Source organism: Cibotium barometz, chromosome 3 (assembly GCF_041138505.1).
Source record: "Cibotium barometz isolate CiBa-2024 chromosome 3, ASM4113850v1, whole genome shotgun sequence".
Classification (NCBI taxonomy): domain Eukaryota; kingdom Viridiplantae; phylum Streptophyta; class Polypodiopsida; order Cyatheales; family Cibotiaceae; genus Cibotium; species Cibotium barometz.
The window spans coordinates 68,255,336-68,278,325 of record NC_141048.1 but is presented as its reverse complement, the minus strand read 5'-3'; the positions used below and the strand labels follow the sequence as shown (position 1 = coordinate 68,278,325).

At 46.9% G+C, this 22,990-nt stretch overlaps 1 protein-coding gene across 1 annotated transcript in view; it reads left to right on the top strand.

The window, feature by feature from the left end:
* The window catches only part of LOC147640455 (uncharacterized), an 84,791-nt gene extending 65,958 nt beyond the window's left edge, over nucleotides 1–18,833 (top strand). Inside the window, exons 8-9 of the mRNA XM_086780816.1 lie at nucleotides 17,921–18,043; nucleotides 18,117–18,833. Coding sequence (XP_086636942.1) covers nucleotides 17,921–18,043; nucleotides 18,117–18,329 — 336 coding nt within the window. The 3' untranslated portion in view covers nucleotides 18,330–18,833. The remainder of the gene's footprint in view (nucleotides 1–17,920; nucleotides 18,044–18,116) is intronic.
* Nucleotides 18,834–22,990: the final 4,157 nt, after the last annotated feature.

Below are 22,990 nucleotides of genomic sequence, written 5' to 3'. Positions count from 1 at the left end.
ATGTGTGAGTAGTCCACTCATGAGGTATAGCTGCATCAATTTGATCAATCTGTATAAGACTCCCATAGACGTGTTGGGTAGATGCTAGTCTCCGATCCATAGGGAGACTTTTAAAAGTTTTCCAAGAAATAATTGTTGATGCACATCTCTCTGAGCCAGGCCATTGTTGATGCATATTTCTCCCAGCCAGGTCACTGCATATATCCAGACGCACCCAAAGGTCGCCCAACCTCATCTCTAATGAGGTCATGCCACGTAATGGGCTGTTTATCAGCCTCATCCTCGGATTTAGGAAGCCTATGTCTCAAGAAAGGTCTCATGCTACTCTAGGCTTTGATATTAGCAGCTATAATTGGAGAGGAAGGTGCCCTATACTCTACCTGAGTAAGATGAAATGTGAATTGAGCATCCAATCTCCACCACTACGAAGTGGACAATTGGAAATACAAAACGTAAAGAAATTCTTCCAAGGCTTAGTTAGTGCCTGGAAGGAATCCTCTGACCGCTAACTTGCAATGCAATGCTCTGCATTGTATATCCGGATCTACAATATTCAGCCCCCCTTATTGTCTAGGGCATATAACACTCTCCCAAGCCGCTTTGGTCTGGGTGTATAGTGTACCATCCAAACCTGACTAGAGAAAGTTACGGAGCACTCTCTGCAACCGGCCAATGCATCCATGAGAGAAGCACCAACAAGAGGCAATGAACCAGGCTAAGGCAAGCAGTACTTGGTTAACCACCAAGGTTCTGGAGGCTAGATCCAGTCTAAAATACCAATGAAGAAGTTCCCTCCTAACGCTTATAAGTATTGGTGCAAACTATTGTGCAGGCAATGTATCAACCCCAACTTGACACCCCAAATATCTGGCAGTACAGCCTCTATCAATCCAAGTAAACCTGAGCTCTGTACCCCAATTGACTCTTTGCGAGTCACTAATGCAAAAACCGACTGACTTATGCCAATATGAAGGATACTCCCTGCAGCCAGCCAAAACTCCTCCAATGCAATCCGAAAGGAACATAAACATGTGTGAGGCCTTGACAGAGATAGCAGTATCATTAGCAAGCTCAGAGTTCCAAAAGCTCATCCTCACTGTGGAAGGGCAGACTCAAACTAGAAACTCCAGCAGTTGGAGCGAAGAAAGATGCTCATTGCCTCGGTAACAATGAGATATAACAGGGGGGCTAAGAGGCATAATTGTCGTACAGAACGTGAGATCTAGAAGCAATCACTTCTACCACCATATGCGAGCACACTATAGTGAGCATCCCGATACAAGCATGAAACACCTCTAATCCAGGTCTAAGAGAATCCAACGACTGCTTTGGCCCTGGTTGGTGATCGAGGGTTTGCTTTCTTTATTGAGCAGTTGGTGACTACTTTGCTCCGGTTGGTGACAGAGAGCCTGTATTACTTTGTTTTTCACAGATTTGGATAAATCTGGTGGTGCTGGCAAAGGAGTGGAACTCCTGGGCACCTTCATCTTGTACAAGAGATTACTCAGTTGGTGATAAAGATATCTCGAGGGGGAGGGGGGGGGGGTTGCTGGCCCAACTTCAACTCCTAGTGAAGTGTCATGTGCAAGATTATTTTATGTAGTTTTCAGGATGTATATGTTTATGGTTTGTCACAAATGTATTGATTCATGCTCATGTTGTGATGGATGTTGAATGTATGCTGTGACTTGGGCCATTGGTTTCAATGCATGCTCGAGAGAAGGCCCAGCAAGAAGTAATGTACCACATGGTGGCAAGAAGGACCTGGTTGGCCACCACCATTGTACTAGTTAGGGAGAGCCTCGGAGAACACCAATACAAAAGCTTCTTCTGAATGCTCAGAAGAAGAGGGGCGAGCTGCTCCTCCGAAGAGATGTCGATGCCCACGTGGCATCCGAGATAGCGAATTGGAGTGCCCCTCGGATCCACTGGAAAGCCTCAATTGGGCGCCAAGTTGGGTGGGTGCAAAGCCTACCTAAAAACCACACGACTTGTGCCAGTTGATTTGTGCGCCTGATGTGTGACGAAAGATCTCGATCGCCTCAGTGAATCTCTGGAGATTCCCCACATCTCCTGAGAGGTAAGTTGCTGTGTCATCTGCAAACTCTGAGGCTAGCAGCTCTTCCTGAGTACGGAGAGAGAGACGCAATCCTTGAAGCTCGGTCTCTTGGGCTGAGAGAAAACTGCTCATGGTCTCGGAGACAAATAGGAAAAGGTACGGTGCCAGAGGACAGCCGTGCCGAACCAAGCAGGAAAAGGGAAATCTGTCACCACCATGGGCTCCCTGAATAAGAACCTGATTGTGAGAGGCTGAGTAGAGTCTTGAAGCCCCACGGATCCACTTCATGGGGAACCCCATCCGGTTCATCGTGTCCTGTAGAAAGCTCCAATCCACTCTATCATAAGCTTTTTCAAAGTCTAGGAGTGGCACTATGAGGTCTTGTCAAGTCAGGGAGGAAAGGCTGAAGTCTCTTGTTGATGGCCTTGGCCAAGATCTTATAGGCGGTCCCTAGAAGAGTGATGGGTCTCCACTTCCAGATCTCCAATCTGGCACCACCCTCCTTGGGAATCAAGTGTATCAAGCCCTCTAAGAGCCTCTCTGGCATGGCACTTGTGGTCATAATCTCATTGAAGGCAGCTCGAAGGCTGCCTTCCATGAGGTCCGAGTGGCAAAGAAAGAAAGAAGCTGGAAGCCCGTCCGCCCACGAGCATTTGCCCCTAGGAAGCGTAGTCAATGCCTCCGCCAGCTCCTCTATAGTGAAGGGAGTCAATAAGAAAGACTGAAGAGCGAGGGGAACCACCTCTCTCGTGTGCTGCCAGACCCTCTCGCGTGCATCCACCACTTGTGGGGATAATGGGGCACCTGTGAGAGAGATCAGAAAAAATCAGTGGCGATGGCTCTCACATGGGGGGGGCTAGAAACAATGGCTCCATCCTAGCCACACAACCTGCAAATACCATCTCCCCTCTTGTGGGGGCATGCTATCTCAAAGAAGTCTCTTGTGAATCTATCGCCGGCCTGGGGCCAAATGCCGCCAAAAAGGAAGCTCTGGCATGTATCTGCACTCCACCCTCGTCTCCTCGATGGATCTAATCTCCGTACGGGTGGCAGCAAGTTGACTCTCAATCCAAGGCTTATCGGGGGAAGTCTCCTAAAGCCGCTGAAGAGAAGCAAGACCCCTCCTTAGACTCCTCTCTTGCTCCACGAAATCCCTCCAATCTATTTTGAGTTGCCTCCTACCAAAATTTGCTGATCTTACCAAGGCTCTCATCCAAGGTGCACACAGCAGAGTCTGAAATAAGATCTAGTCCCGCCCAAATCTGCTCTATCATGCTGCAGATCTCGGAGTTTCGAATAAGGCTGTCTGGAATCCTAGAGCTCATGTGCTTGTCTTGCCTCTAGGGGTCCTCTAATGTCAAAATAACCGGAGCATGATCCGAAAAAGTAGTGCCCGCCAAGATGCCGATCATGCCCCCATGGCCGCAAGCCCACTCATCCACATAAAACTTGTCAAGTCGAGAGAGGTTGGGGCCGGTGCTCCTCCTATCAGACCACGGGAAGCACAGGCTCTTGGGGTTGCTTCCAAACTCTGGAAGATGCCAAGGATCCCGTCCCTTGAGTGCTAGGATCAATTCCTCCCATGCAGAGTACTATGTGCCTGAGATTGTGGCCGTGCCTCCTCCGAGTCTGTCCTCTGCTGCCTCAATCATGTTAAAGTCTCCACCCATGCACCAAAAGTTAGCCTAAGGAAGGGCTTGATGAACTGTGCTCCAGAATATGGCTCTACCTGCAGCGGCGTTTGGGGCATAGACATTGAGGAAGCCCATGCAATCCTCTCCAATCATAATGGTAACCCACTGTGCTCATCGAGAGACTATGACACGTGAGCCTGTCACTGCCGGTAAGAGCTCCTCACTGATAGGAATACAAACACCTCCCTACGTCCCTGAGGGACCAAAGAGAGACCAAAAAGTGTGGCTCTTTCTTGGTAAAATCCTGCCCTAGAGGATAAATGTCTATGATCTTTGCAAGCCCACCAATGAGGCTCGCCTGCAAAAGATCTCTAAGTTATCTGCGCATTGGGCGGCTTCCGACAATCTTGCATACAGGAGTGGAGGCCTCTAATGATGCAACAGTCGTAGCGAGAAGTTGGAGGTGCGCTTTAGAGAAGGATAAGCAAGTAACGGCGGCCTCGGTTAGGGTTGATGGAGTGGCTGCCATGGAGTCCTCTTGAGGGTGAAGACCAGAAAATGTCGAGACCTGCCGAGTGGAGAAAGCCCCAAGAACTGAGAGAACTGCCTGTAGACGACAGAGGGGGCGAAAAAAATCGGAGGAGAGGCTACGGATGAGGGAAGGGAGAGACACGGAAAGGGGGGGGGGGGGGGGGGAGATGGGGACTTGCCGAATGGAGAAAGCCCCAAGAACTGAGAGAGCTACTGGTAGAAGACAGAGGGGGTGAAAAAAATCAGAGGAGAGGCTACGGATGAGGGAAGGGATAGACACGGAAGAGAGGGGGGTGCAGGTGGAAAGGGGGGCGCAAGCGGAAAGGGGAGGGGGAAGACGGCGCAGGCAAAGAAGGGGGGGCGGCAGGGGAGAGTGAGCGCAGAGGAGGGAGGCAGGTGCAACAGTTCGGGGGGGGGGGGGGGTGGGGGGGGGGGGGGGGGGGGCAATGCGGGGGTTGGAAGGGCGAAACCCAGGGGACGCAGGCAAAAGCGATGGAGAGGCGTAGGCAACTGGAGAAAAAACGCAGGAGGGGGGGAGCTCAGATTCGCACCAAGGGGGGTTTTGAACCCAGGACCTCTTGGTCCTAGGCAAACACCTTCACCACTTGAGCTATCGCCTCATTGGCGGCATGTTGGTATTAATGTAGGCACTTCATTCTCAAATCATGCCTTTGTCAACCTTTCCCTGGAGAACCCATGGAGGCAAAATAGAACACTCGAGTAGCCATATCCCCGATTGCCTTATTTAGGACTGAGGTTTGTAGTAGGATTGAGGAGATTTGGGAGGGTCTTTGTTTTCACGATGGTTTTGCCGCAGTGGCCCTTGATACAGGACTTGGAAAGATCACCGATTTGCTACAAGAGGTGACACAGAACATACTCGCAAAGCTAGAGAACAGGAAAGGAGCATTTGTTGTAGGCTGACATCCCTGCAGCATCTCCAAGAGAGTGCCCCGGACAGCCTGTGGCTAAGGCCTTGATGGTGGCGGCCTGGACATAGTTGTATTCCATTGGGGAGAGGAGAGTGGAGTATAGATATCATGCTAGACCTTCCTTCTGGACAAGCTGGAGACATGGTCATTGGTGATTTCTTTGATATCACAGGCCCACACAGGCAGAGGGATGGTATCCGCAGATTGCATGGTCAGGATGGATTTATTCTCTCTCATTCCCCTCAGGTTCGAGCCATTGCCACAAGTTTTTTAAAGTCCCTTTTTTCTAGAGCCACTCTCTCCGTGCAAGTGATGGAAGCGAGGGATCATGTACGGCAGCACACGAGAGAGGTGGTCCCTCCCCCTCTACAGACCTTCTTGATGACACTCTTTACTTCCAGAGGAGCTGATTGAGGCTTTGCAAGCACTCCCCTAGGGAAAATGCCCTAGGGAGCATGGGCTTTGGATATCTTTATTTCTTCGTCACTGGGATCTCATGGAAGGCAGCTTCAAAGCCACTTTCAATGAGATTATGGCCACCGGTTCGATGCCAGAGAGGCTGACAAAGGGTTCGATTCCCAAGTAGGGGGGAGACAGATTGGAGATTCGACAATGGAGACCCATCACTCTCCTAGGGACCGCCTACAAAATCCTAGCCAAAACCATCAGCAAGTGCCTTCAGCTCTTCCTGCCCGACTTGATTCATGACACACAGATAGGTTTTTTTCAGGATGTGGGTATCGTGGACAACATCTTCACTTGTTGGGAGGTGACTGCCTTGGCCCGTTTGAGGCAACAGGATTTGATAGTTCTCCTAGCAACATACCTTTCTAGAGATGAGAGGAATCTCTAAAGATTCGCTGATGCGATAGAGATCTTCTGTCGTGCATCCGGTGCACGTATGAACTAGCACAAGTCATGTGGATTCTGGGCTGGCTCCTTGCTTGCCCTGACTTGGAGGCCAGTTGAGACTTTTCAGTAAATCCCACCTAGCCAAATAAGCATCCCAGATAAAAGCATCAAAGATGAGCCAGCCGAGCCGCCGTAGACCATAACGAAATAACATCTGCATCCAGTAGCTAGCTGAGAGAAGAGAAGAAAACTGCCAAAGCAGCAAACCGCGGATACGTAGAATGTGCCCATGTATTCCAGACAAGGAATCAAAGATGAACCCATTCCGTGTAGTCCAAATATGCCAAAGTCCTGTCCATCTAAGGAAATGGAATATCACAAGGTGACTGTCCGAAGTAATGACTTGAGGACAAATCCCAAATATCCACTGATGAGCCGAAACAGTAGACCTCTCTACTGCCTCCCAAACGCGAGAGACAAAAGACCAAATCTGACGGGCCACTGGACAACTCATGAACAGATGCATAACTGTTTCAGTGCATGTCATGCAGAAGAAGCAAGAGGCCAATGTAATTTTACGACGGCTGAGTTGATCCCGTGTAGGTAACCCTCCCACCAACATCCTCCAAATGAAAACCTTACCTTGGTAAGGGAGTTTAGACTGCCAACCACGCATAAGAGTTTTCTGCCACCATGATTTAGACTTGTGCAATCCCCACACCTTATTGGCCTTGGCTGAAACCCAATCTTTCTCTGATACGAGCTTATGATAGACCTGGTTAGCTGAAAGTGATATCAAGTCACCAGATTTACATAGTGCCCAATCAAGCCAAGGCTGATCTGCAGATGGCCGAGGCAATGGAGTAAAAGGATCAACTGCATGCATGATGTCAACCCATAGTGGCTGAAATGTTCGAGGAACCCTAAAGTGCTGCCGAATACCTGCACAGCCAATTGAGGAACGCTTCCCACAGGCCCATGACAACTACGCCAGATGAATGATTCTCTCTCTCTCTCTCTCTCTCTCTCTCTCTCTCTCTCTCTCTCTCTCTGAGCTTCACTGTACAGCGCACACACACACAGTCACACCCAGAAGAAAAAAACGAAGGAAATACGAGCAGCAGGGGACAGACGGCAGACATGCGAGGCTGCAGAAGAAGCAGGTGGCGGCAGGAGGCAGGACACTAGACGCTGAAGGGGCAGCACACGACAGACAACAACCAGCATTGCAGACACAGCGAAGGAAATGAGAGAGAGAGAGAGAGAGAGAGAGAGAGAGAGAGAGAGATCCTCTCTCTCTTTTTTTTTTTCGTGAAAGTAGTCTTTCATGACCAGAATCCCACCGAGCCAATAGTAGAACTTCATGCCAAGAAAGGAGAATATGCAATAAAATGTGAGATGAGCGAATACGGACAGGATGAGCCGCATTCACAATGTCCCACCATGAAGCCTGCACGCGTGTCCGTCCATGTGACAATCCCTCCAACTCAATCAAGTCACGAGCCATGAATACCCAAGGTTGCTCCTGCAAACACATATCCTGAAAAAGCGCCCACTACGCGCCACCATATGCAAGCGGACATCCAGTAAAGCAGCCCCACCCATTCTTTTGGGTGTCGTAATGTGATTCCATGCTATCCATGTTTGACCCATAATATTTCCTTGCCTCTTCCACAGCATAAACCGAATGGGAGCCACCAAACGTAGAAGAGATTTGTGCGTCCAAGGTAGCAAAGGCAAAAAATAGGAAATCATGCTAAGCATAATAACCTGAGCTACCTTAACCCTCACGTGCATAGGCCACCCTTGAGCTTTCCAATACACAAATTTATCCGAGATCCGAGCAGAAATCCAAGCAAGAAGCGCTTGGGGGTCCACATCCACACCCACCGGATACCCAAGATGACGAACAATGTCTCCTTTATGCACCACACGGCCTTGCCACCCTAATGCCTCAAGATCAAATTCCGTGCATACAATGAGGGCTGATTTTGTTGAATTTATTTTCAGCCGAGAAGCCAATGCAAAATTATTCCAAGCTTCCATTGCTCGATCTATATTGGCTTTTTCGGCCCTAAGAAACATAAAAGTGTCATCCGCAAGGGCTTTTAACCAATTGCTTGCCATGAGGGAGATGCAAACCAACCACTTCACCATGCGATGCTATAGCATCTAGGCGAGATAACATAGGATGAGTGGCAATGGCAAAGAAAAGAGGGCTAAGAGGACAGCCCTGTCGGAGAGAACGGGTGAGAGAAATACCATCCGAAAGTCCTCCATTGAGCATAATCCGCGTGATAGAGCCAGAGCCAAGTAAATGCACCAAATTAGCCATTTTGGGACCAAAGCCCATGGCTGTCATTAACTGAGAAAGGAAAGACCAGCTGACATGATCAAAAGCTTTTTCAAGATCCAACTGCACCATCACAATCTCTTGCTTCTTTGCCTTGGCATAATCCACTCCAATTTGAACATTAAGAATATTATGCAATATATTCCTGCCATGCACAAATCCATATTGATATGAATGAATAAGAGTAGGAAGCACCTTCTGCAAGCGATTGGCAAAAATCTTTGTAAAGATTTTATACATAATACCCATAAGTGAGATTGGGCGCCATTGAGCCAAAGAAGTAGGCGAAGGGACTTTGGGCAACAAACGAAGTATGCCCAACTTCCAATCGGCAGGCATATATCCCTCATCCCAAACCCTTTGACAAATAAGCGTCAAAGGCTCTGCAAGCTGATCAGCATATTTTCGGAAGAACTCATTTGTCAAACCATCCCAACCAGGGCTCTTTCCCATGGGAAGTTTGGAGAGAACAGCTTCCACTTCCCCTTGAGTAACAGGAGCATCAAGCTGAACCGCCACATCAGGGTCAACTTGATATCGTACTTCAGCAAACAATGACTCCCTTGTAGCCAGGACAGCCGGCGAGATATCCTCTCGAGGGGCAAGCAAATCTTCATAAAACCTGATGCAATGCTGAATAACCTTAGGAGGTTGAGTAACCAGGTTGCCTTGGGCATCCATCAGCCTAACAATATTCTCACGCATATGTTTTTGATGCAACTTATCATAGAAGCGATGAGATTGACAGTTAGCATCCCGCAAAGCATCAAGACGTGCAAGTAGTTTAAAGCGAACATATTGTGCTTCCTGCACCCTAGATAGCTCCTTTTTCAACCATTCTATGGCATCCACAACTTCAGCATCCATAGAGTCAGTAAACATGAACGCCTGCAAGCCCTTTAAAAGTGGCTCAAGAAGAGCCACATGCTGTTTTTGTATAGAGGCATTAGCAAGACCATAATGCCGCGCCAATTTCCGAGTGTTGGTAAGGAACACTGGCCAAGCATGATAATCAGCCATGGACATCTTGTGGAGAAATGTCGTATCAACTGACGCATATACACATCAAAAACTTCATGCTCCAAAAAAGTGTGATTTAAGCGCAAAGGCAAGCGTCCCAACAAGCCTTTATATGCATCCACAGGATGATAGACCATTTCAAACACAAGCGGCCAATGATCCGACAAAACCTGTTGCTGATCAACCATCATAGTAAGAACCTCTGGCAAAACGAGATCTTGATGTAAAATATACATCCTATCCAATCTAGCATAAGTGCCCCGAAACTGTTGTGAGGCATAAGTGTAACCCCTTTCATCTGGATGCAACCAAGACCACATGTCTTGTTTTAGCGACCTTGCTGCAAAAGCTTCCCACGCCATTCTCTCCGGGCCATCCATTACAGAATGAGGCGACGTGGCTTGCTCCCCGGAGACACACATATTAAAGTCTCCCATCACAAAGCCAGGATGAGAGATTGAAAGAGCACACAAGTCATTCCACAGCAAACGGCGTGGACGAGCATTATTTGGAGCATACACCCCTAACAACCATAAAGGCGTATCATCCCAAACAATCTGTAACATTAGAAATCTTCCATGAACATCTTGAATCACAAGAGAAGGCTGAAACTGCGAACGAACAGCAAACATAACACCTGACTGCGAAGCAGGATGTCCGCTGTAGAAAACATGAAACCCCTTATATACATAGGCTTTGCCAGCCGACTTATGCTGCTTATGTTCAACTGCGCACAAAAAATCCCAACCATGATAAAAAGTTGCACGCCAAAGCTTGAACTGCTTTTGGCGCGAAGAAATACCCTTTACATTCCATTGTACAATTTTCATAAGCCTTCCCAGAAAAGGAATCAACAAGGGCGTGTACTAGGCCCAGGACAATCTGCCAAATCACGAACCTTTTGAAGCATTGCATTTTTAGACATGGTATTTGTGATCTCAGACTGCCCTTGGAGTTCCCGAGTACGTGCCAAAGGGTAATGACCATCCCATGGCGAGATGACCTCACCCTTCGAACCAAACATAAGAGGCAATTGTTGTTGTGCTTCTTTTGTTAGGCGACTTCTAATAGGATAGCGTTCTACTCTATCCACCCCAAGAACCCCTGTACCCTGAGAAAGTTGGCCTCCCGGCCTCTCAATTCTGGTCTGTTTTGCTGGGCACCTGAACCCAAAGGGCGACGAGCATATGTATGTAAGGGCCCCTGATGAGTACGCAAAGGCCCCCGCCAAACAGCATCTGAGAAATCCCCCCGCGGGGCAACAAATCGTGTCTTTTTACCACGTACTTCCACCCATGGTTGCTCAACCTCATTCTGAACATCCACATGTACATCCATGTGCTGGGCATCATGTAAAGGAGCATCATGCCCATCTTCCACGGGCAACTGTCCATCAACGATATCCTTGGTAGCAGCAACTTGTTCTTTCTTAGGACATTCGGAGACAAAGTGGCCCATCTTACCACATTTGAAACAGTGGCCAGTAAATGTATCCCACCTCAATTCATACATTAAATGTTGCAGCCCAGCCATATTGACACGCAAATGTGTCGGCCTAGGTCTCCCAGTATCCCATAACATGCATAGACGATTTCGGTTTCTAGATGTCATTCGAGGCATCACCAAGACATCACCGATACCTCGCATGAGATCTGGTAAAACAGGCCAAAACATTGGTGGGAATTGTTTCACTTCAACCCAAACTGGGCAAGCCTGGCGCAACATATCTTGGTACTCTGCCATAGGTTTCCACGGGACCACATGAACCAACTGCCCATCCAAAAAGAGTGGCACCTGCTCCAAGACTGCCCTACGGGCTTCCGAAGTGCGAAAAAGTATTTCATAAAAGCCTCTCGGACCATCATAAATCTCCTCAAGTGCCTCAGGCGACACCAAGCGGCCCAACCATGCTCTAAGACGAGGCAACAACGGAATACGCCCAATAAAGAAGAAGATAGTAGCACGATCATGAAAATCTGCTAGCTGTTGTAGCAACAAAGGAGTCTCCATGCATTTAGCAGCCACACCACCATTATCTACTGCAGCCATTTGCACGCTATTTGCCTTCACATATTCTTGCAGAAGCTCACTAGTGATCTGCAGCAAACGTGCAAACTCCGGAGAAGGTACCTGAGAACTTTCCTCTGCATTCTCTCCAACATTCACCAGAGTGTAGCTTGCATCAACATCAAGCCTTTGACGTTTCTGTTGCTCCGAGACATCTGAAGCATAACCCACATCCTTCTCGATCATCTGCTCAATAAGATCCATGTTAAGGCTATTGGCAGCCATGCCACCAACAGCAGTAGCCGGGTCATCCAAATCCATGTACAAAATCAAAGAAAACCCTTTCTCTCAAACCCTAATTCAGCACTTGAAAACCCTAAGTCAGCACCTGCAAACCCTTAAATAGTTGCTTGAACCATTGTTGCACCCTTGAGAAAACCTGCAAACCTGAATTTTTTTTATTTTTTTATTTTTTATTTTTTATTTTTTAATCTTCTTCCACTGCTGCCTGAAACCCTAGAGTCGGAAACCCTGATTATATAGAACCCTGATTTTGCAGGTGTTGGTGTCCTTTGAGGCAGAGCCTGCGAGGGATGCACGGGCACCAGTGAGCGAACCTTGAGCTGCGCACGCGGGAGCTGGTGACGAATAGGCGTCGTGGGAGAGTCGGTAGCGTGCAGGCGGGTAGGGGGAGTGCAGCTTGGAGCCGGCGGCGTTGATTGTGCAGGACCCAGCAGGTGTAGGCAACAGGACTGCACCTGTAGTAGCAGACGGCGGGAGCGGGGCTTTGACAGCGTGAGTATAGAAGGCAGCGATGGCAACACACCAGGCGTAGGCGGGCATAACGTTGACAAGCGCATGCGACGACGAGAAGAGCCCGTCGGACGGATCTGGGACAGCAGCGTCAAAACCAGACGGAACTCTTCATTTCATTTCTCAATCCTCTCTCTCTCTCTCTCTCTCTCTCTCTCTCTCTCTCTCTCTCTCTAGCCCCCTGCGCTCCTTCTGTTCGCTACGCTGGATGCCCCCTGCGTTGCTGTGTCTCTGTTCGCATCAGTAGCACTACTCTTCCCTTCGCTGCGCTGGCTGCCCTGGCCCCCTGCGCTGCTGTGTCTCTGCTCGTCGCCCACTAGCCCCCTTCCCTTCGCTGCGGTGTCTCTGTTCGCTATGCTGGCCCGCCTCCCTCCCCGCTAGGCGCCTGTGCCCCCCTTTCCCCACCCACCCTTGCTCAGGCCCCCAAGGCAACAACATAACTCTCTCTCTCTCTCTCTCCTCCCTGCCTGTGGGAAGGACTGCAGAGTGATCTGGAGGAATGGCCCCGAGTCTCCAAGAGAAACTCGAGGCCCTCGAGACGGCAATGAAGGCACTAATCAAGGAGAACAAGAAGACATCCGATTCCAACCTCAATGAGGTGGAGAACAAACTACACCGGCACATCATGGTGGCTCTCGAAGCACGGGTCACGAACCTCGAACAAGAGAACACGGCACTCACGGAGGAGGTGAGTGCATTGAAAGTAGAAATGGTAGCCATCAAGAATACTGAGAAGGAAGAAGGGGAGATCAATGACAACACTCTCACGGCCATCAAAGAAGAGATCTCCAAGGAGATCACAAAGGACATGGAGGGAAAACTCGAAGCCAAGCAGTCAGGATGGGTTGAGGTGGTGAAGAAGAACATCCGTAAAGAAGTGAGGGAGGAGACTCAAAGGGAAGAACACCAAATTATCACACCACCATTGAGGAGGAGAAGATGAGGCATGCCCGCGGCCTCAACATTCGAGTCACAGGTATAGCCGAGACACCCGACTCCACTCCCGAGAAAGATGGACAGCTTCTATGCATGAAGCTCGGCTATAGGGAAGAGCACCCTTTCCCCTTCACCAAAGCATGGAGAGCCGGGAAAGACTGAACATGCAAGCGAGCCGTCATCCTACAGTTTGCAGGAGAGACGGAGAGGGTCACCTTCATGAGGAAGAGGGTCATACTACGAGGTTTAGAGGGAGCTCCTATTTTCTTGGATGATGATCTCACGAGGATGCAGCTTGAGCATAGGAGAGCTTGCATGCCACGAGTCTTACACGCGAGGAGAGAAGGCAAGAAGGCCTTCTATCGAGATGGTCGGGTCATCATTGATGGCCGGCCCATGGACTAGCGGTTTGGGACCTATGGGACACAGACCAGGCCACTGACAGAGATACACATGGCAGTATGGAACTGTAATGGTTCACTATGGGTGCAGCCTGGACGATTGGAGCATGTTATGGTGGGGAGAGACATCATACTTCTGACAGAGACACATCAGAGCTGAGAGAGAGGGCTACCTCGAGTAGAGGGATTCCAGTGGGAGTCAGCATAGCATACAGGAGGACCACACGCCAGGGTACCTCGAGAGGGTCGGGGGGAGTAGCAGTTCTATTCAAACGGGAGCTTTAGGGGAGACTGAGAGTGGTAGCACAGGGTCCAGAGGCCAGATACATGTGGATCAGCTTACAGCTCTCACAGGACAGGGTTATATACATAGCTCTATGTTACTTTTCTCCATCAGGATCCTCCTATGTCATTACAGAGGACATGCCACAGGAGGAGGAGACAGGAGCCTCGCCATACACTTGTCTGTTGGAGGAGATTATGCATTATTCTACACTAGGGGAAGTATTTCTTACGGGTGACTTCAATGCCCACACACAGAGCAGACAGTGTGAGGTGTATGACTATGATGACATGGAGATCCTCCACCGTGTGGATCCAGAGGAGATAGGGGCTAGTCGGGCATCAGAGGACACTGGACCAGATAGAGGACATTATGGGGACCACTTACTAGAGTTGGGAGCCAGGCATCGTCTCGTTATTTATAACGGGATGCTACAGTGGCCGGGATCAGGAGGGCTGACATGCTTCCCACATGGGGGTCATACACGGACCGGAGGCACGGTGGTAGACTACGTTATGGGGTCTTTGGAGAGGCATCACAGCTTGTCACCTCATTCTCCATTCCACCTCGTCCTATTGGGGCAGATCATACATGGCATTTTCACTAGCCGGATCACCAGTATCACCAGCACCCCACATACCGATGCCACACTCTACCATCTACTTCACACATGGCATGGCAGACATATACACTGGCAGAGTAGAGGATGGGCTCCTACTCATGGATCCCCTGGCACCTATGGATACCATTACAGCCCAGCTGGCATCACTCCTACACATGGCTGCATTACAGAGCTTCCCACATCGTGTCCATTGAGGAGAGCCTGCGAGATCTAGGACTATGCCCCAGAACAGATGGTATGATGACGAGTGCAGAGCCCTATACTCACGGCTCTGCATACAGAGAGCCTTGGGAGCCATCACAGAGAAGGAGTCGTGGAGAGAGATGAGGAGACTTACTCGCCGCAAAAGGCGGGCCTTCGCAGAGATACAGGAGCTAGAGATCTTTCATTTCTTCATGAGTAGAGATAGCCCTGTCTCATGGTGGCACTTCAGAGAGCCCCGGACACCGACACCTATTGCAGACCCACAGACGCAGAGGGCCTATACCACACTCCACAGCAGCCACCTATACCTCAGGCACAGGAGCCTCGACCTACCACAACTAGCTTCTTTACCCACTCGATGGTACAGGAAGCTATCCGACGCCTACAGCATGGACGGGCCGCCGACCATATGGGCCTGTAGGGTGAGCATCTCATATATGCAATAGATTCTTTGGCTCCTTTTCTTGCACACCTGTTTAACAGGGCACTAGCAGAGGGTTTGCCTGTGCAGCATCTACATGCACTCGATGATTTCTGCACACAGAGGGGTCTTACTGTGAACCTTGGGAAAACCAAGGTTATGGTCTTTCATACATCGAGACAGGGCAGGAGTCAGCAGACATTCACTCTCGCAGGACACCAGGTGGAGGTGGTGACATCATACGTGTACCTAGGGGTTACCTTCTCTGCAACAGCCACACGCTTCACCATGGGTTCAGCAGCCAGAGCTAGATTGACACGGGGATATGCAGCATTGGCTATGCTAGAGAGACAGTGCCACCAGGCGCATTTTTAGGAGCCCCAGACGAAGGGGTGGCTATTTGACACATTAGTCACACCGGCATTGATGTATGGAGCAGCGGTATGGGCGCCAGGCCTTGCTACCCATTGGTGGACACAGATAGAGAGACCACAGGCCCTCATGATGGCACGCATGATACGCAGCAAACCGTCAGTACCTCATGACATTATCCGAGCAGAGTTTGTTGCGCCTCCTATGATGGTAGAGGCCATATTTCAGACTAATATGCCTGCTAGACAGATTCAGAGAGATGCCACAGGACAGATTGTCATACAAAGCTTTTGAGGCATCTAGACAGCTGGCTGAGGCAGGAGACAGAGGATCATGGTATGCACAGGTCACACATTGGTTCTCACAGCATGGCCTAGACATGGATCATCTACCACCATTCCAGTATGACAGGGATGCACCACATATCCGTCTCTCTCATAGTGAGAGGAACAGAGTATTGAGACAGGACCTATGGCAGCTCTATACACGAGAGACATGGATATCGCCTACACAGCCTCTTCCACCGAAGATGCTATACTACAGAGATCACTTCATGAGTATCACTGATGATGATGGATTTATAGAGAGGCCTAGATACATGAAGGGCTTTTTACCACACGGCTCCCGAGTGGCTATTGGTCAACTTAGAGTTTCATCACACCGATTGGAGATTGAGACTGGCAGAGCAGCACGGATCCCCCGAGAGGAGAGGGTATGCAGATTGTGCAGAGAGGAGGTGGAGAGTGAGGAGCATTATGTATGCAGATGCAGAGCATATATAGCCATTAGAGAGAGATATCCCATTTTATTCAGAGAGCCACATTCCCTATGCCAGATCTTTGAGGCAGTAGACCAGCGCATACTGGGGAGATTCATTCTAGACATACAGCGCCACAGAGAGACATCATTACAGGCTCAGACAGCTCTAGAGGGGGGACGACAGACACAGATTGCTACATTTTTTCAGAGATCCATCCCACTCCCAGTCCCTACACGGCAAGGAATTACTCTCCAAAGAGCAGAGACACTCAGAGCCCGCAGGAGACAGAGGACACCTGGCTTTCGGACACCACGCCTATACCAGAGAGAGATGACAGAGATCAGAGCTCAGTTTCACAGAGAGGGTGCGGAGCGGTTGGCTCGCTTCAGAGCACACCCAAGCATGTTCTTCAGGGAGCTGTGGACACCCCCTTCATTGACGTATACCATTTTATACCCCCAGTATGGTACAGGATGGAGCTAGCTAGGTTGCATATCATGATTGTATACTCCATGCATATAGCTTTGCATTCTCCTAGTAGTAGAGCTCCATCCCCTCCCCCCACTCATTGTACTTATTGCACACCCAGATTCAGCTTTTTAGTTCAGTACTTTTTCATTTTGTTGGGATGACAGAGGATACCCCATACAGGTACACCGATTTGTCTCATAGGCCGAGTTCGGTCTTTTGGAAGACGTTAATAAAATCTCTCTCTCTCTCTCTCTCTCTCTCTCTCTCTCTCTCTTGGAGACGGTGGCATTGTCTGACACTCCAAGCCCTCAGTATGTGGCTCTTCGCCCCACCCCCATGTTTGAGTCTTTCTTTAAGAGCGGCCAGCCATGGAGGGAGCCCCCTCCTCCACCCAAATTTTTGTACATTAGACATCCTTAGAGTGTTGTTATCTGCTGTAGTGCTGATGGTTTCTTTTTTTACTAATGCAAGGATAGTTTCTTGAAAGTTTTTGAAAAATTGTTTTCATTGTTCTTCTCGTATTTCAAACTTTCAAGTGATGTCTTATTAGTTTAAAAAATGCATAAGACAAATGTGCTTACAACCCTCAAGTCCACTATCCTTAACATTAGTATTTTTGAGTACTCGTAGGATTGGCTTCACAAGAAGATACCTGCCATATGAGCCAAATGAACTGGTGCTTCCTTATTGAACAAAAGTATGTCTGGATGGACTTGCACGAGATAAGATGTGTCCAGCCTGGCAGGCTGCCCACACCACAAAATGGTCTCAAGGAGTATCGATACCTGCTCTGGACATAGGCCTTCCATTGCTTAGCACCTTTATAGGTGCCTTATAAATTTTTGTTGATGTATAAGACAAGCTCTTAAAATCCATCAGTTGCATCTGAACCCTCCAGAGTCTCAAGACTCCTGTCCACCTGCCCAGTCTCTCGCACTCTGACCCCATCCTAGGTACAAGCTTCAACAGAAGCTTGTTTGTTCCATGATTAGTTGGAACGGAGACTTTCATAGGAAAGTGTCAAAGATATCAATGCACTTTGCACATTGAGGAGTTAAAACCTGGGTGCAAATTAGAATGAATTTTATTGAGCAGCAATGCTGCAAGCCTGCATGTGTTACTTATTGGTATCAAGTGCAGGGCCTTGTGTGTGGTTGTGTTTTGTATTGTTGTCTAGTGTAGCAGAAACTCAAGAGATATATTATATATGTAAGTTACTGAGGCATTTAGCATTATCCTCTTTGAACAGGACTACTTTGTATGCGATGGTGATGTGGTTTGGGAGGGAGACTATGCTGACTTCATTCACATAAGTGACAGAGGTCAACGTGTGCTGGATCATTCGCAGATTGACCTACTAAAACCTATGAAGGTGAGAACTAATCTTTCTTTCATAAACTCTGGTTTTTTTCCTGAAGGGGAAACTGACGTGGTGAATTACACAGGCTGTTGCTGGAGCATCTCCAGCTGTTTTGAGAATGAAAAAGCTTTCACATCAGAAATCTGAAGGGCAAGAGGGTCATTATGTGGAGGTTGAATTGAACAAGGATGTGAAACAAGGGCAGCATGGATTGGCTTCAAGAAGCTGGTTAGGTCATGTTCATAGGCGCAAGTTATTGAAGTCCATGTCCACATCATTTACACGAGCCGAACGGTGAAAACCAAAATTGTGCATTTGTCAAAACATCAATTGAGTTCACTGGCCTCTGTTCACCATTTTCATATGGTTTTGGTTCATATAATCTTGTGCATGCGTGTGCACATGTGGCTGTCAAAAATTGCAATGCCACAACATAATTGCAAGCATATTATGGACAGTGGTGTAAACCTCAGGGCTAATTGTGGGGTAAAAATCAGAAGAGCATTGTTGAGCACCTTCTGCCTCACCTTCCATCACTTGCCGGCTTCCCCCACATTGAGCTTAATCAAGAGATTGGAATGTGAGTCCCATGGATCATTCCGGTGGCCAAATATTGAAATTTACAATCAAGCTTGGGCTTCTCATCTCCGTTTAGGCATTTATTTAACCTCCTGCAGAAGAAGTGGAAAGTGAACCAGAATTGAGTGATGTCTATCCAAGGGTCCATTTGGCCAAAAGTATAATATATGCATGAAGTTTATGTATCATGAAATAAAGACCAAACAATGTAGCTATTTAAAAAGAGAGAAATAACATATGTGACTAACAATGTTACAATGTATCCATGTAGTAGTAGAAACATAAAAGAAAATGTAGACTCAACATCCGAAGTATAACCCCTCTATCTGACCAATATCGATCATCGTCACATCTGTACACGGGACATACAAACTCTCTACATCCATTGTATGTGGTAGAGCATTAGTGTCTTTCAAGGATCACTAGCATCTCAAGTTGTCTACATAGGCTTGTCTCAATCTAGTAGGCAGTGGACATACGGCACATTATTATTTTTAGGGGTCTCTTCAGTGTAACCCTTGGCAAGCGTGATGGTTTAGGTATCTTAGCACTCCCTAGTATGCAGTTTGGTCCAGTTGGTGTGGTTATCTAACTCCAAAGACACTCGTGATCGTCATTGAGTGTCCATCTAGCAGCACCTTAAAGAAACTAGTGATGGGTGGTTGTGAAATGTCTCGGCCCGTATGTTTGAACCTCCCTATATAAGTGGTCTTCATGTCAACAAAGCTCTATCGAGTATGGTCCAAGTCAATGTTGGTCTTGAAAGTCAATGGCTTAAGACAATGGACCAAAATCATCTCTAAAGAGGTAGTGTGACCTCCCTTATATCTCATAGTACACTTGACATCTAGTGTTTGTCCATCTTGTCCTAAAGAATGGAGAAGAGTGCACATATCATATCCTCCCTTTCAATGCCTTTTGTTCTCCTAGTTCCCACTCTGAGCTAATGAAATGAGACTTATTTTTTTATCACTATTTTCATTGCTTGTGACACGTGTGTGTTTGCATATATAGCTAAGCCTTTGGATGAAGCCATCATTTGCAATCCACAAAAAGTGCTCTATATAGAACTAGAGCTTTGTGGTGCAGTGGGTCTAGCCATATGATGTGAATATGTAGATGCAGATGGTGAGTGGTAATAGTGATGCATCTAGATTGTAATGAAAAATTGGTAGGCAGTCCATGTAAACCCCATGTGAAAGAAACCACTATGTTACACCACACCATGTCATGAGCCTACTCTGCTAGTCACCTAGGTGACTTCAGTGCAAGCCTTTAGAGTTAATGTTTGTCCTTAGTGTGTATGCGGTGCAAGTATGCCATTGTCTAGAAAATTGGCATGCACTCTCTCCATCTTTCTTGAATTGTCCTCGTCAAGGTGTAGATCACGTTGTTGGCATGAGAATAGGCCCCACAGTTCTCACCGCCAATGAATGCCAACTATTTGTGACCAAAAACTAAAGCATCATGAGCCGAAGCCATGAATGTTGATTGTAGCAACTTTTACAATGGGTGGTATGGAGAAAAGAGGGTATGCTAGGTGGGGAATGGGAGATGATGGCACAATTGAGAGTAGGAGTCTAGGAAGATTAGCGTCAGAGGATGGCCGAATGTACTCATGCATTCATGTATTCAGGTTACTCTCGTCACTTTTGGGCCATCCAGGTTACCTTCACCACTTGGGATATCACCTCATTGGTGATCTATTATGGTGTATGTTGTGCTTTATCAATAAAATGTTCACTTAGCTAAGTCTGTATGTTCGTTTCTACTAGAAGTAATCTCTACATAGGGTTGTTTGGATTAACTCCAAAAGGTCCCCAAGAATGCAGTTTGTGTTGAGCCTTGATCAAACGGTGAAACTTTTGGTGATCGTGTTGGGGAATAGGATCGGACAAGCTAGTTGAGAGGATGACTGCTAGAAATTGGTGGGTGTGAATTTAGAAGCCAGGAAGTGTAGGAGGACTTGCACATGCAGAAAGAACTAAGGGAAGTAGCATGTGTTGAAATTTGTGATGCCATTGAGGGCAAGGTATGAGTAGAGGATCAAGATCAGGAGCATGTAGCCACATCACACTTGGACACTATCCCATTGTAAGAGGTGTACCCTCATATAAAAAGGATCATTTTCAAACAATAAACACAAGCAAGCTCTCAAAAGCCTCTTTATGAGTACAAGTTTCAATCTTATAAACTAATTTTGTTGGAGTCTTAAGCTTAGTTAACATAATATTTTCATCATCATTATGTCAATTAGGCTATACTCCCACCATAGAATTAGTGTATTAATCGTAGTGATTAGGATTAAGGACATCATAGCCATGCATACTTGAGGATCTATCTTTTGGCATGGTATTAGAGCCACCCCTCTCCTCACCATGAGCTTCTCCATTAGCTTAGTCTTAGTCTACATTAATCCCTTCTCGCCATTAATCTCATGCTCATTATTATTAATCTCAATTTTTAGCATCTTATCCATAGCTTCTACTTGTAGTCAAAATTCTCTTATTAGCTTGATTCTTCATACCCTCTTCACCATTGCCAAATTCCTCTTAGGGGCATCTTGCTAACTTCATTGCTAAGCCATAACTCCAAGCATTCCATCCAATTTCATGGCAATTGTTTGATTTTAGTGCTTTTCTATCGACTAGTCTTTCACTCCATTTGTTGCTTGGCTTGTGGTCCAAATTGTGGGGCAGGGTACCTAGTACAAGGTCTACATAGCCTAAATCTCAAGAAGGTTGATGCAAAATATGAGCCAGTTGTAGACAGCACGAATTCGCCTATACTTGGGATTTTGAGCTTGTTCCTTCTACTTCGGACATTGGTTCTCATCAAGGACAATAAGCTTGTGCAAAAATTCCCTTCAATGATTGCACACATGCTCAATTTGATCCACCAAGTTTTACGATTGTTAATCATTGTTTTCAATCTTAAACATCATCATTAAGAAATCACTAGTAGAAATTGGCTTAATTGAAGATTAACATTGGGTTCTTTGGATCATATTAATCTTGCATGAGCATAAAAATTTATTATTTGGCATTTGGATTATAGGCCCAAAGCCGTTGATCACATTTCATCGCATTTTGATTGCCAAATTAATCTTGCATGAGCATAAAAATTTATTATTTGGCATTTGGATTATAGGCCCAAAGCAGTTGATTACATTTCATCGCATTTTGATTGCCAAATTATTTGTATGCAACTAGACACTGCCATATTGAAGCTCAAAAGCCCAACTTGTAAGTTCTTTGCAAATTTCATCTATAAATATTTCATCAGTTAAGAAGTTCATTGGGGAAGGGTTTCATACTTAGGTCACACAAATGAAGTATCTTTTCATGCACAAGAAGCTATGGAAATTAATTAAGAAAAATGCATCTGCTAATTTGACTGAGGATTGGATTGAAAAAGATAAATAGACACTGCCATTAATTAGATTGCACTTGGGCAATAACCTTATTTATCACATTGATTCCAAAACTATGCTAAAACAAGCATGAGATGAGTTCAATTTAATATTTGGTTTCAAGGCCAAAAATCAAGAAATCTATTTGAAAATAGAATCTTATGGCTTAAAGATGGAATTTCATGATTCACTAGCATAATTCATAAGCAAAATGAAAAGCATCATGACCTAGTTGGATGGCATCGATGCAAAGATAGGTGAAAACGATGCACTTGCCATACTTATAAAAAGCATGACAGAGGAATATGGTGTACTAGTGACCACTCTAAAGAATTTACTTGAATGAACCTTTCATGGTTGTATTTCATCCCTACTTGAAGAAGAGAAAATGCTAAAGAATGGAACACAAAGTACACAAAAGAGAACAAGCATTATACACCAACAAGGATATAAAAGAATGCTATCACTGTGGAAGAAACTGATACTTCAAAAGCAAATGCAGACTCAAAACACAAGCCCAAATGTGGACACTTCAACAAACACGGGCACAAGGAAGAAGAATGCAGATTGAAGAACCAAGAGGCCAACTACGTCGAGGCTTTATCAACAAGCAAAGAGAAGATCCCCAACGAGCATCTCTTCTAAATCAAAGCTACATCGACAAGCCTTACCACCTTAGCCCATGATTGTAAATGGTCACCGATGGGTAGACATAGTCCTTTATATTGTGTTTTCTTATCACACCTGACCACTTGACCACTTGAGAGTAGCGATTTATGTACCCAAGGGAGGTGATGACGTATTGTAATACCACACTTGACCACCTTGAGTAGCATGTTGCACTAAGGGGAAGTGATGGATCTTTTGTAATTCTCATCCAACCACCCTGTAGGAGCGTATACATCATGTCACTAATGGGGGGTGTTGAAATTTATGGTGCAATTGAGGGTAAGGTATGAGTAGAGGAC